At 39.5% G+C, this 14,933-nt stretch overlaps 4 gene segments (V, D, J or C); all 4 read right to left on the bottom strand.

Annotated features, from left to right (window-relative positions):
- Positions 1 to 4,767: 4,767 nt before the first annotated feature.
- Positions 4,768 to 5,366, bottom strand: LOC113012688 (T cell receptor beta variable 29-1-like). The segment is given in 2 exon segments: positions 4,768 to 5,105; positions 5,230 to 5,366. Coding segments are annotated over 2 exon segments (396 nt in total).
- A 2,560-nt stretch (positions 5,367 to 7,926) lies between these two features.
- On the bottom strand, positions 7,927 to 8,525 carry LOC113012687 (T cell receptor beta variable 29-1-like). The segment is given in 2 exon segments: positions 7,927 to 8,264; positions 8,389 to 8,525. Coding segments are annotated over 2 exon segments (396 nt in total).
- Positions 8,526 to 11,772: 3,247 nt separating this feature from the next.
- On the bottom strand, positions 11,773 to 12,267 carry LOC113012681 (T cell receptor beta variable 24-1-like). The segment is given in 2 exon segments: positions 11,773 to 12,110; positions 12,209 to 12,267. Coding segments are annotated over 2 exon segments (396 nt in total).
- Positions 12,268 to 13,291: 1,024 nt separating this feature from the next.
- On the bottom strand, positions 13,292 to 13,836 carry LOC113012680 (T cell receptor beta variable 29-1-like). The segment is given in 2 exon segments: positions 13,292 to 13,629; positions 13,755 to 13,836. Coding segments are annotated over 2 exon segments (396 nt in total).
- Between the last annotated feature and the right edge of the window lie 1,097 nt (positions 13,837 to 14,933).

Here is a 14,933-nt window from a genome sequence, read left to right as displayed (position 1 = left end):
CTCGTGCTCTTTGTTGTTGTAATATAAATGTCCAATGCGTTTCAGAGCCTGGTCTCCAGGGGATTTCTGGTACCACTGCATGAGCATGTAGTCGGTCTTTTCATGGCTGCAGACCAGCTGGACTTTTTCTCCAGGTCTTCTGAAAACTTCCAAAGGTGTTTGGGAAACTTCAGCACCCAGACAAACGCCTAGAAACAGAGAAAATGAATAATCTACATGGATACCATAAATAATATAAAGTGGGAATGGTGAATGTGATTACAAGTGAGCCAAAACAATCGGCATGATGAGCTTTTGTCACAGAGTGACTTGAACACTTTACCATGCACACTTTTACTGACGCCCTCCTCTTGAAACCAGCTGCTTAAGGTTTTGATGTCAGTATTTCTTGAGCTTCATCGCCACCTACTGGAGGACATGAATATCAAGTCATCTCTAATATCAGATTAATTGTCAGGCAGTTTCTGTACAGCTTCTTTTACTTCTCACATCACTGTGTTTGGTGACAGTGCAAAAATACACACCAGTGTCATTCTGCTGCAAATGATTCACAGTTAGAGCGCCGTTCTCAATGGTTTTTCTACTGGCTGAATATTTAATCTCAGGGGCTCCACCATAGTCCGGCTTCCCACCAAACACCGTGTAGACGATGAGCCTCATGGTCTCTCCTGGTCGTTGAATATACCAGTACATCTGGAGGTGGCCCTTATCTTTGTTGTGGCTGCAGTTCATGTGTGCAGCTTTGTTAACATAACTCCATCTGATTTCAGGTTGTTGAAACACATCTTGGGATTGACCTGTAAGAATAAAATACAATTTGATAATAATAATTTTCTGATTAAAAGAAAGAAGGCCCTCTTTTATCACATATCTTAAAATGTTCATGTACCTGAAGCCACAGGGATTAGACTAAAAATATGGTGACTACTTTAGCAATCCTTGTTATATTCTACAGTGAGATACAGGTAACACTGTCAGTAAGAAGCCTGTATAATGATAGGTAACAATTAAAAGCTTTACTTCACATTAAGGACCTCCCATTTAAATGTTTCGTTCTAACCAGAAGACCAATGTTGGTTAGGATACAGGTGCAAGGGGCTGTGGGCTGTAAGGGAGAAACTGCCAATTGCAAGGTTTTTGTATTGTGACTCAGTGATATGTAGCACTGTGGTAACTAGCTGCACAGAAATACACTGCACTGCTATTGAAGTCGAGTCTTTTAATTGTTAATGTGCAGGTCTGGTCTTTATTTGCACTCCCATCTATTGACACGTTAAATCCGGTCTCTGGAAGTCCTCTGTTTGCTACCATGTACCCCAGGAGCTGCAGCTGGCTATTTGATTGCTTGTACCAGAGGATTCGGTTGTGGTTGTCGTCGATACTCTGCAAACATTGAATTTTGGCTATATCTTCAGATGTTTTGTACATGTCAGCTGGTTCCTGGTGGACGCGGTCGCTAGGAGAGAGACCTGTTAAAAAAAAATCGGAAAAGAAAATACACAATACTTAATTCAATGCAATAAGTTAAAATACTGTGTTTTTAGCATGTTTAGAGAATTGCTTTATTAGTCAAAAATATTAATATATTTTATAAATTTCAAAAATGTCATTACCTGAAACCAGTATGGTGTTAAAAGTAGTGCTTAGCAATAAGAAAAACATTTTGTGTTTTCTAAATGTTAGTTGAAAAATAAGAGACTACAGTGTTGTTCTTATAGTCTTTTTATCCTTTAGTTCATAAACATTTATACTGGTAATTTCCAGCCTCCTTTCAAGTCAAGCTGCCTATCAGCACACAGACATGAACTCATGAAATGGGTGGGCCCGGATAAATCTCCTCTTAATGTTACAATCAAGTCAGCTACTGTGGGGCTGTACTGCCACCTTATGAAAGGAAACGATATAACTGGCTTTAAGCTTGCCTGTCATGGAGTTTCATGCAGACATGGAAACCACTATAAGGTTTTTGTATTGAGGATCCGTGATATGTAGCGCTGTGGTATCTAGCAGCACAGAAGTACACAGCACCACTGTTCAGGGTGACATGTTTAACAGTTAATGTGCAGGTTTTGTCTTTATCTGCACTCCCAGTTATTGACACGTTCACTCCGGTCTCTACATTTGCCATGCTTGTGTACAAGCGTCCCAGGAACTGTAGCTGCTTGTTCTTTAACTGCTTGTACCAAAGGATTTGATCATAGCTGTCTATTCTGTGTGAACAGTAGATTTCGGCTGTATCTGTGGAATTTATATAAATATCAGCTGGTCTCTGGTGGACTTTGTCACTGAGAGAGGAGCCTGTGGGGAAAGAAACAAGAAAGAATTAGACCAAAAAAGGAGCATTGAGGCTGCCAAGATGCAAAGCCAAATTTAAAAAAACATTTTAAAAAATTGAATGAAGTAATACTTAAACTGCACATTTACAAGATTGTAGTAAACACTGTTTAATACCTGAAACCAGAAAACATTTTAAAATAATGGAAAGAAATAAGATGATCATTTTGACTCCTGGCTTGAATTAGAGGCAATCAGATACAGCAAATTGTAGCAGTTGCAATATTTATAACCTCCTGTCTGAGTAAGCATTCCCCAGCAATTTTGTGGGTGGTGTCAATATGCATCCTCCTCCACCTAAACATATGCTTTACATTCGCAATACAAATGAATATATTCCAGATATTGCAAAACAGGTGCATGGGCTTGTGAGCTGTGACATAGAGATCAAATAAAATATGATTGAGAGGTTTTTGTATTGTGGATCAGTGATATGTAGCACTGTGGAATCTAGCAGCACAGAAGTACACAGCACTGCTGTTCAGGGTGAGATCTTTAATAGTCAACGTGCAGGTCTGGTCTTTATTTGCATTTCCAATTATTGTCACATTTGCCCCAGTCTCTGGACTTCCTAGGTTTCCTACTATGTACCCCAGGTACTGTAGATGGCCTTTTATTTGCTTGTACCAGAGGATTCGATCATAGTTGTCTATACTGTGTGAACAGGTGATGTCTGCTCTTTGTCCTTGTTCTTTATACATATCAGCTGGATTCTGGTAAACCTGGTCACTGAGTGAGGAACCTGTGAAACAAAAAATGTTAACAGAAAATGTAAAACATAGTAACATGAGAGAGAATCTTCAAAAAATGGAAAAGTAAAAAGAGCTCATTACCTGACACCAGGATCATTTTAAAGCTCATACAGAACAAAAAGATGATCATTTTTGGTTGCACACAGATTCATGGATTTATGTTGCCTGCGTTATTGCTTCTTTACTTTTGTAGCTGTAGCTTCTGTAACACTGATATCTCATATCTGAATTAACCCCTCCCCTTTGGAAATCAACTTCTTTTAGGTGGGCAATGTATTCTTAACAGCCACAACCTGTTGACATACTGCCACCTAATGACAGGACTCAAAATAACAACAACCCAGAAACACCTGGTGTAGTAGATTGCTATTTTTCAGCACCTGCTGGAAAGCTGATGGCAAAGCTTTGTAAGCTCTCCAATAGTGTTTCTAAATTTTCTATTACAATTTTCTCTTCTTTCTTTGTCAGTGGAGGCCTGAACAGTAGAACAATATGGCAAAAGGTTCTGAAATTTGCGACAGTGTTTGACTCTTTTCACCAAGTTTCATGCATAAACCTCAAGTAACACCAGTGGGTCAAAGTTATACATATTTGAGCCATATGCATACATTTTAAACATGCATCAAAGTAGTTGCCATATATCATTTTCCACCGTATTGCATTTTTCACCATATACAGTCTTGTTTTGAAAAGGTACTTTTTTTTTTTTTAGTATCCACAAAGATTTGTGTCATTTTAATAACTGTGATGTACGGTATAAAAACACACCATATTAACTTTTGAAATGTTTGGCCTAAAGAAAAATCATTCTTGTACGGGTTAGTTCATTACGTGGTGCCATAATGCACTCTTCTCTTCCTGAACTGTCACTATACTAAAGTTCTGCTGCTACCTGTAGAAGTAGTCAAAGTACCGTAATACTTGACCTGAACTACACTCCAAAACCTTGGTTATCCAGTAGAATATTTATATTTTTCATCTATGTTCCTAAGCACTCTGATTAGCTGTTTAAATGAAGTTAGAAGGTCGGATAGTATGTTAAGAGACGGGGTATCCAACATCTTGTTGTAGGATAAGTGGAAAAGAATGGGTGGGTGTGTGGATGCCAATCATTCTGTCTGGATTCAGAGAAATGCCCTGGACAGGTCACCAGTCTGTCACAGGACTAACACAGAGAAACAGATAACCGTTCATAGTCACATTCGCACCTATGGGCAATTTAGAACCCCCAGTTAACATAGCCCTGCTAATTGCATGTCTTTGGACTGTGGGAGAAAGCACGAGTACCTGGGGGGAATGTGGACTTTTCATGTTTTCCCCATGTGTTGGCATAAGTTAATTTAAGTGAGCAGAGTGACGAGTACAGATGACCATTTTAATGGACAGTACCTCTAATTAAGAACAGAGCTAAAGAGGGCTTGATCAGACCAATTGTGATCAATAATTGTGCTCTGACAAACCTAAATTTAAGAAACAAGTGTGTGTGTGTGTGTGTGTGTGTGTGTGTGTGTGTGTGTGTGTGTGTGTGTGTGTGTGTGTGTGTGTGTGTGTGTGAGAGAGCTGGTAGTTGAGAAGCTGAAGACCTTCATATGATCCTCTGATGTGTAGTTGTACTTGAGGTCCCCCTACAGTACAGGAAATAATTGCAACACTTGTGCCAACCATTCAGTGAGGTTTTTGTTCAGCTTTCACATGAGTCTGTATCACTGTGCTCACTGACGGCACAGAAATACCAGCCGCTGTCTTTTGGCTCCAGGTCCTTCACTGTAAATGTCCCATCATGAACCTCAGTCTTTGTGGCTGAGTATTTCTCTTTGCTGAATTTTCCAAAGTCGTGATCGTATTTTTTGGCTGTTGTTGTGAACACAATCAGTTCCATATTTTCTCCTGGCAGCTGTCTGTACCAGTACATCTGGATATAGTTAGCATCCTTGGTATGGCTGCAGTCCATTGTTGCATTATTACCCTGTTGTTCCCACAGCATGGGAGTTTGTTTGACATCCTTGGCATCAGTTAGACCTGTGTGTGTAGAACAATTCGGTTAATAATGAACATTTTTAAGTATAAAACTTTAAACCATAATCGCTTGTTTCTGCCATCTCTAAAATAAGAAACGCCATAAATGAGATTTTACTCAACTCACCTTTGATCCAAAGCAGAAATATCAAAAAGGTGAGGTGACCATATATGAAAATGTCCATGTTGTAGACGATAGGAACACATGAATAAATGACAGTTTGAATTTATGTTGATATCAAGAGTTTCAGGTGGGCGTGTCACTGCTTTGTGGGGAGCTCTGTGATCCTGTTATCTTCGGTTTCACCACTGACAGTTGTATTTGTGGTACTTGACATCCCCCTGCAGTCCATGATGTCTCTGTGTCTCTATGTTAGCCCTTCCAAAGCATAACAACCTGTCCAGTGTGTGCCCCACCTCTCATCCTGTGACCCAGAATAGGATAAGTACAAAACGGATTAATGGAAAAAGTTCATTGGGAAACACCTGATACACACAGCAAATGGATGAAACAATATGAGGAGGGATCGTTTAACCATTATGTCGATGCTGTTTCAGATGGTTTCATGAAGTACAACTGTTGATTACCACTTTTAATGATACTAGATAAAGGCTAAAGAAGACAGATTACAAGAGGCTTTGCATTTTTATGATCGTTGTTTCAACATTTATATGGCTGACTGTGAAAATCTTGACAGAAAAATGGGTACGGCTTGATTGCAGGAAGAAAAATTATGTGTCTGGCTTTATTCATAGATTAACATTAATGCTCTAATTCTTCCAGCGATTGAAGCAACTATTAATATTTGAAAAGAGCCACCAATGTGATTTCAAAGGGGATGAAAATTAGCTTCAAGCTTTCAGTATTTTTTTTCCAAGGCTAGATTTAGTTGCATACTGGCTGCAGGTGTTCAGATATTAATCTCTCTGCAGAGACATTAAGAGAGGTTTTTGTATTGCCTTTAGTGGAATCTGTAGTACCGTGCTGGCAGCACAGAAATACACAGCACTGTCAGTCACTGACACATTAGAAATGGTCAGGTTTGAATGTTTTCTGCCATCTCCATTAAAGCTGATTTTCCCTTTCACATCATCCTCGGGGATTGGGGAGTTTACATTTAGGTATCCGAGGAACTTTAGAGCTCTGTGTTTGTCTTGTTTATACCAGAGAATCCGATTAAAAGACGACACACTGTGTGAACAGTGGATCTCACTGGATACAGATTGACCAACTTTCTTAATGATGGAAGGAGGTGTTTGCTGGACCGTGTAGGTGCTAGAAACTCCTGTTGGGGGGGGGGAAAGAAAAACATGTGATTTTTAAAAGGTGAAATTACCAGATGAGGGGAATTTTTCTCATGTTAGTATACTCACCATACTTCCCTATGAGCTGAAAGAAATAGATAAAGAAGACTGTGGACATCATGTTGAATATAGACCCTCCTTTGCTGTCCTGTGGAGTTCATCACAGTTAAAATATGACAGATGTGAAACCAAAGCTTTCACTTTATCAGTATGCTATGTAGATACTGTGGCATTTGGGCGTATGCAAAATGTTTGTTACATTAGTTTATTTGCTGACATTTGTCTCCCCCTGTGGGTGTGAAATATATCATCTTTGTCATCAGCAAATACAGATTTTTATGAAGTGGGACTCTCTTTGAGTGAAATATGTTTTGCTTGTTTTACTTTGCTTTTTTTAACATAATGGTTGGTAGTAATTTCAGTGTGTGTGTGTGTGTGTGTGTGTGTGTGTGTGTGTGTGTGTGTGTGTGTGTGTGTGTGTGTGTGTGTGTGTGTGTGTGTGTGTGGTTCTGTATGTCATATCAGTAACCAGCCATTTAAAACTAACTAAATCTATCTTTCTTTATTTCACTGATTCATTTTGTTTGTATCTACTGAATGACTTAATCACCCTGCGAATGTGAGTTTATAATCTTCTATGAATGGTTTTTCATGTGGTCATGTATGTGGAAGGTTCATATATGCAGCTTTATGATAAAAAAAAATAATGGTTTAGTCCATGGATTTGTTTTTTGATTTACAGAGATTTCTTTGAACATTATTGCAGTTAGTCATGGCACTGCAGCCCATGACGCACCGCAGAGAAATACAAGCCTGCTTTAAGAGACAGTCTTTTCAGTTACAGTTGCAACACTAGTAGTAGTCTATCTTAACAACTATACCGTAATAGTAAAGCTGAAAAGCAGCCACAGTCTCTAAGTGGCATTAAAAATAATGAGTCTAAAGTTCCCTGTGTGTGAGATTATCTTCTGCTTCCTGACACCAGCAGTGCAGGATTATTTCAAGTGTCTAAATCACTTGTTTGACTGTGTTGACTTACAGCACAGAAATGCACTGTTCTCTTCGTCCAGCACCTTCTCCACTGTCAGAGATCCAGTTTGAATGTCACTCTTTGTTGCTGAACATTTGTCCTCATGAGGCCTCCTTCATATTTTTGCAGGAGATTTAGAGACGTGAAAAGAACATACCTCATTCCCTCACATGGCAGTTTTTTAAATCTGAGCAGGTTAAAAACTATCAAGCTTCCTTTGAATGAAGATGGAATAATAAGCATGCATTCAGTAGTTTGACTGTAAGTGAGTAGTAAAGATCAAAACTTCCAGTGAAGAACATTTTTATTTTATTGTGTTCTGGGGATCTTAAACTTAAGAGACCAGAGTCTCTGTTAGTGTGTGTGAGATGGTAGTTGGGAAGTTGAAGACCTTCATATGATCCTCTGATCTGTAGTTGTACTTGAGGTCCCCCTACAGTACAGGGAATAATTGCAACACTTGTGCCAACCATTCAGTGAGGTTTTTGTTCAGCTTTCACATGAGTCTGTATCACTGTGCTCACTGACGGCACAGAAATACCAGCCGCTGTCCTTTGGCTCCAGGTTCTTCACTGTAAATGTCCCATCATGAACCTCAGTCTTTGTGGCTGAGTATTTCTCTTTGCTGAATTTTCCAAAGTCGTGATCGTATTTTTTGGCTGTTGTTGTGAACACAATCAGTTCCATATTTTCTCCTGGCAGCTGTCTGTACCAGTACATCTGGATATAGTTAGCATCCTTGGTATGGCTGCAGTCCATTGTTGCATTATTACCCTGTTGTTCCCACAGCATGGGAGTTTGTTTGACATCCTTGGCATCAGTTAGACCTGTGTGTGTAGAACAATTCGGTTAATAATGAACATTTTTAAGTATAAAACTTTAAACCATAATCGCTTGTTTCTGCCATCTCTAAAATAAGAAACGCCATAAATGAGATTTTACTCAACTCACCTTTGATCCAAAGCAGAAATATCAAAAAGGTGAGGTGACCATATATGAAAATGTCCATGTTGTAGACGATAGGAACACATGAATAAATGACAGTTTGAATTTATGTTGATATCAAGAGTTTCAGGTGGGCGTGTCACTGCTTTGTGGGGAGCTCTGTGATCCTGTTATCTTCGGTTTCACCACTGACAGTTGTATTTGTGGTACTTGACATCCCCCTGCAGTCCATGATGTTTCTGTGTCTCTATGTTAGCCCTTCCAAAGCATAACAACCTGTCCAGTGTGTGCCCCACCTCTCATCCTGTGACCCGGAATAGGATAAGTACAACAGAACGGATTAATGGAAGATGATGGTTGTTTCAACATGTTAGAAAAATGATTACGGCTTGATTTCAGGAAATAGAATTATGTGTTTGGCTTTAATCATAGATCAAAATTAATGCTCTAATTCTTCCAGTTATTCTTGCAACTAATATTTGAAATGAGCCACCAATGTGACTTCAAAGGGGATGAACATTAGCTTGAAACCTTTAGTAACTTTTTTCCAAGGCTAGATTTAGTTGCATACTGGCTGCAGGTGTTCAGATATTAATCTCTCTGCAGAGACATTAAGAGAGGTTTTTGTATTGACTTTAGTGGAATCTGTAGTACCGTGCTGGCAGCACAGAAATACACAGCACTGTCAGTCACTGAAACATTAGAAATGGTCAGGTTTGAATGTTTTCTGGCATCTCCATTAAAGCTGATTTTCCCTTTCACATCATCCTCAGGGTTTGGGGAGTTTACATTTAGGTATCCAAGGAACTTTAGAGCTCTGTGTTTGTCTTGTTTGTACCAGAGAATCTGATTAAAAGACGACACACTGTGTGAACAGTGGATCTCACTGGAAACTGATTGACCAACTTTCTTAATGATGGAAGGTGTTTGCAGGACATTGTAGGTGCTAGAAACTCCTGTGGGGGAAAAAACAAAAACATGTGATTTTTTTTTTTCAAAAAGAAATTACCAGCTGTGTGGAAATTTCCTGAAGTTAGTATACTCACCATACTTCCCTATGAGCTGAAAGAAATGGATCAAGAAGACTGTGTACATCATGTTGAATATAGACCCTTCCTTTTCTGTTCTGTGGAGTTCATCACAGTTAAGAAACCAAAGCTTTCACTTTATCAGCATGCTATATAGATATTGTGGCATTTGGGCGTATGCAAAATGTTTGTGACATTATTCATTTGCTGACATTTGTCTCCCCCTGTTGGTGTGATATATATCATCTTTGTTATCAGCAAATACAGATTTTTACGAAGTTGGGCTCTCTTTGAGTAAAATATGTTTTGGGGTTTTTTTTTTGTTTGTTTTGTTTTTAACATAATGGTTGGTGGTAATTTCAGTGTGTGTACAGTCATGTGAGAAAATTAGGACACCCCATTAAATAATCAGCTCTTTATTATGAAGCAATCCTGATTTTAGGTATTACTGGAAAAGAAAGTGGCGTAATTGCAATTAAACAACAAAAATGAACATTTTGTGAAACATGAAAAAAAAAAAAAGATATAATCAAAAATGTTTATTTCAATGGAGGAAAAAGTTAGAACACCCTACCCCCCTAATAACTAGTGTTGCTTCCTGTGGCTGACTTAACTTCAGCGAGACGCCTTTTGTAGCCTTTTACCAGTCTCTGACATCGATCAGAAGAAGGATTGCCCCACTCCTCAATGCAGAATTCCTTCAGCTGTGAGATGTTTGAGGGTTTTCTGCCATGTACAGCCAGTTTCAAGTCACCCCACTGAATCTCAATGGGGTTAAGATCAGGGCTTTGACTTGGCCATTCCAGGACTCTCCACTTCTTAGTTTTTAGCCAGTCCTTGGTGGATTTGCTGGAATGCTTTGGTTCATTGTCATGTTGCAGTGTCCAGTTCTGCTTCGGCTTTAATTTTTTAACAGATGGTTTCACATGTTCTTCAAGCACCCTCTGATACACAGCAGAATTCATGATGGATTCTATGATGGTGAGCTGGCCAGGTACTGCTGCAGCAAAGCATCCCCAAACTAGGATACTGTCACCTCCATGCTTCACAGTTGTTATGAGGTTCTTTTCTTGGAAGGCTGTATTTGGTTTACGCCAAACATGTCTACTGTTCTGGTGTCCAAATAATTCAATTTTAGACTCATCTGTCCAAAGAACATTATTCCAGAAGTCATGGTCTTTGTCTGTGTTCGCTCTGGCAAACTTCAGTCTGGCCTTAACCTTTGCTCTCTAAGAAAAATATTTCCTCCTTGCACACCTCCCGTGAAACTCAAACTTGTGTAGTCTCTTTATGATAGTAGAGTCATGCACTTTCACATCAATGGTAGCCAGAGCCTGCTGTAGTTCCCGTGATGACGTTTTAGGATTTTTGATGACTTCTTTGAGGATCTTGCCGTCTGCTCTGGGGGTGAATTTGCTTGGACGGCCAGACCTGGGCGTGGTAGCAGTTGTTTTGAATGTCCTCCACTTGTAAACAATTTTCCGGATGGATGGAATGGCTGATGTCAAATTCTTTTGAGATCTTTTTAAGTCCCTTACCAGACTCGCAAGCAGCCAGAATCTTCTTTCTGAGGGTATCACACAGCTCTTTAGATCTCATCATGGCGCTCACTTCAACACTTCAACAGTCAGGAGCACACTAAACTAAATCTGAGGTTTAAATAAGGCAAGGCTCCTTTAAAATGCTGGTTAACGATGTACTGATCATGTGCACCTGATGTGATACACCTGTGTGTGAATTTAACCATTTTAAGTGGGATAATATGTGGGGGTGTCCTAATTTATTCCTCACCAAAAATTGCATTCTTTTTAAATTACATTTCACATGAAGTTTAAAAAGGCTTTTCTTATTGTTTTTAATTGTTTAGTTATATTATTTGAATCCCTCGGTATCATTAAAATTGGTATTAAATATCCATATGGCCAAATATATTTTAAAATATACAGGCTTTCATAGGGTGTCCTAATTTTCTCACATGACTGTATATCGTTCTGTATGTCATATCATTAACCGGTCATTTAAACCTGTAACTAAATGTATCTTTCTTTATTTTATTGATTAGTTATGTTTGTATCCACTGAATGAGTTAATCAGCCTGTGAATATGAGCTTTTAATTTTCTGTGAATGGTTTTTCATGCGGTCATGTATGTGGAAGGCTCGTATATGCAGACAAAGCACTGAAAAGAGTTTGATCAGACCAGCTGCGATCATCATCCTGCTCAGAACCTAAACTTGAATGTGTGTGTGGTGGGAAGCTAAAGAGCTTCATACGATTTCCCGCTCTGTAGTTGTACTTGAGGTCCCCCTACAGTACAGGAAATAATTGCAACACTTGTGCCAACCATTCAGTGGGGTTTTTGTTCAGCTTTCACATGAGTCTGTATCACTGTGCTCACTGACGGCACAGAAATACCAGCCGCTGTCTTTTGGCTCCAGGTCCTTCACTGTAAATGTCCCATCGCGAGCCTCAGTCTTTGTGGCTGAGTATTTCTCTTTGCTGAATTTTCCAAAGTCGTGATCGTATTTTTTGGCTGTTGTCGTGAAAACAATCAGTTCCATATTTTCTCCTGGCAGCTGTCTGTACCAGTACATCTGGATATAGAAAGCACCCTTGGTATGGCTGCAGTCCATTGTTGCATTATTACCCCGTTGTTCCCACAGCATGGGAGTTTGTGTGACATCCTTGGCATCAGTTAGACCTGTGTGTTTATAAATGTTTGGTTAATAATGACATTTTTTAAAAGTACAATGTTAAACCATATACACCTTATGTAAATGAAATCTTAGTCTAATCCACCTTTCATCCAAAGAAGAAAAGTCAAACAGCTGAGCTGACCATGCTTGATGAGGTCCATGTTGTTGGAGATGCATGAATTAATGGCAGTATGCATTTACATTGACATATAGAGTTTCAGGTGGGGGTGTCGCTGCTTTGTGCCATGCTGTGTGATCCTGAATCAAAGAGAAGTTGTGAGCATTTGTGGTGCTTGACATCCCCCTACAGTTCACGAGCTTGTGTTTATATTCCTGACTGTTAAATTCTTCAGAGGACAAGACATCTAGCATAGTGGCAGGAAACACAATTATGTGTGTGACTTTAACAATTGATCAAAATTAATTCCCTGCTTCTTCCAACGATTATAACAACGCTTAAGGTTTAATCTAAGCCAGCAACATGTCTTCAAATGGGATCAAATCTGTCTTGAAACTCTCAAAACCTTAAGGCTAAATTTAGTTGCATACTGGCTGCAGGTGTTCAGATATTAATCTGCCTCAGAGACATTAGGTAAGGTTTTGTATTGACTTTAGTGGAGCTGTAATACTATACTGAGCCCAATGCACATGTTTCTGTCAGTCACTGAAACATTAGAAATGGTCAGGTTTGAATGTTGTTTGACATTTCCATCAGAGCTGATTTTCACTTTCACATTATCTGCGTGGTTTGGATATTCCACGTTTAGGTATCCCATGAACTTTTAGAGCTTTGTGTTCATCTTGTTTGTACCAGAGAATGCAATCAACAGTTGACACATCGTGTGAACAGTGGATCTCACTGGAAACTGATTGACCGACTTTCTTAATGATGGAAGGAGGTGTTTGCAGGACATGGTAGGTGCTAGAAACTCCTGTGGGGTGAGCAGAGTGAAAAGTACAGATCACTATCATAGTGGACAGTACCTCCAATGAAGCTAGAGCTGAAGAGAGTTTGATCAGACCAGCTGTGATCATCATCCTGTTCAGAGGAACCTAAACTGAAATGTGTGTGTGGTGGGAGGTTGAAAAGCTTCATACGATTCTGATGTGTAGTTGTACTTGAGGTCCCCCTACAGTACAGGGAATAATTGCAACACTTGTGCCAACCATTCAGTGAGGTTTTTGTTCAGCTTTCACATGAGTCTGTATCACTGTGCTTACTGACGGCACAGAAATACCAGCCGCTGTCCTTTGGCTCCAGGTCCTTCACTGTAAATGTCCCATCATGAACCTCAGTCTTTGTGGCTGAGTATTTCTCTTTGCTGAATTTTCCAAAGTCGTGATCGTATTTTTTGGCTGTTGTTGTGAACACAATCAGTTCCATATTTTCTCCTGGCAGCTGTCTGTACCAGTACATCTGGATATAGGAAGCATCCTTGGTATGGCTGCAGTCCATTGTTGCATTATTACCCTGTTGTTCCCACAGCATGGGAGTTTGTGTGACATCCTTGGCATCAATTGAACCTGTGTGTGTAGAACAGTTCAATTAATAATGCAGATGTTTAAGTATAAAGCCTTTAATTATGATCACTTGTTTCTGCCATCCCTAAAATAAGTAACAGAATAAATGAGATCTCAGTACATCTCACCTTTGATCCAAAGCAGAAATATCAAAAAGGTGAGGTGACCATATATGAAAATGTCCATGTTGTAGAAGATGGGAGCACGTGAATAAACGACAGTTTGAATTTATGTTGATATAAAGAGTTGCAGGTGGGAGTGTCACTGCTTTGTGGGGAGCTCTTTGATCTGTGGTATCTCCATCGTCAGTTGTGAGTATTTGTGGTCCTTGACATCCCCCTACAGTTCATTATGTGAGATTTTTGTACAGGCGTTGAGTGTGGCTGTATCGCTGTGTTCACAGACAGCACAGAAATGCAAGCCTTGATCTCCTGGCACCAAATTCTTCACTATCAGTGTCCCACTGTGAGCATCACGCTTGATGGCTGAGAACCTTTTACTCATGAAGTCTGTTTCAAAGTCAGGTTAAGAGCTTGCAGTAGTAAACGCCTTTTGTTTCATTAGTTCTCCAGGCAGCTGTCAGTGACTTTTTTCTGAGGCTAGGTTTAGTTGCAGACTGGCAGCAGGTGTTTAGATATTAATCTGTGTCATAGACATTGGGAGAGGTTTTTGTATTGACTTCAGTTGGATCTGTAGTACTGTGCTGACTAGCAGCACAGAAATACACAGCACTGTCAGTCACTGAAACATTAGAAATGGTCAGGTTTGAATATTTTTTGCCATTTCCGTTAAAGATGATTTTTCCTTTGACATCCTCCTCGGGGTAGGGAAAGTTCAGATTTAGGTATCCAAGGAACTGTGGAGCTCTGCGTTTGTCTTGTTTATACCAGAGAATCCGTTCAAAAATTGACACGTTGTGTGAACAGTGGATCTCACTGGAAACAGATTGACCAACTTTCTTAATGATGGAAGGAGGTGTTTGCAGGACATTGTAGGTGCTAGAAACTCCTGTTGGGAATAAAATAACACATGATTATTTTAGAAATGAAATTACCAGCTCTGTGATGATTTCCTGATCTTAGAATACTCACCGTTATCCGTTATCAGCTGAAAGAAAAAGAGAATGAAGACTGTGGAGATCATGTTGAACATTCCTCTCCTGTGAAGCACATCACAGTTAATGCATGACAGATATGAAACCAAAGCTTTGACTTTATCTGCAGGCTATGTGTAGATATTGTGGTTTTGGGCATGTGCAATATGTTTGCTACCTTATTTCATTTGCTGACATTTGTCTCCCCCTGGGG

The sequence above is a fragment of the Astatotilapia calliptera genome, chromosome 19 (assembly GCF_900246225.1).
Source record: "Astatotilapia calliptera chromosome 19, fAstCal1.2, whole genome shotgun sequence".
Classification (NCBI taxonomy): domain Eukaryota; kingdom Metazoa; phylum Chordata; class Actinopteri; order Cichliformes; family Cichlidae; genus Astatotilapia; species Astatotilapia calliptera.
This window is presented reverse-complemented; position numbering and strand designations above follow the sequence as displayed.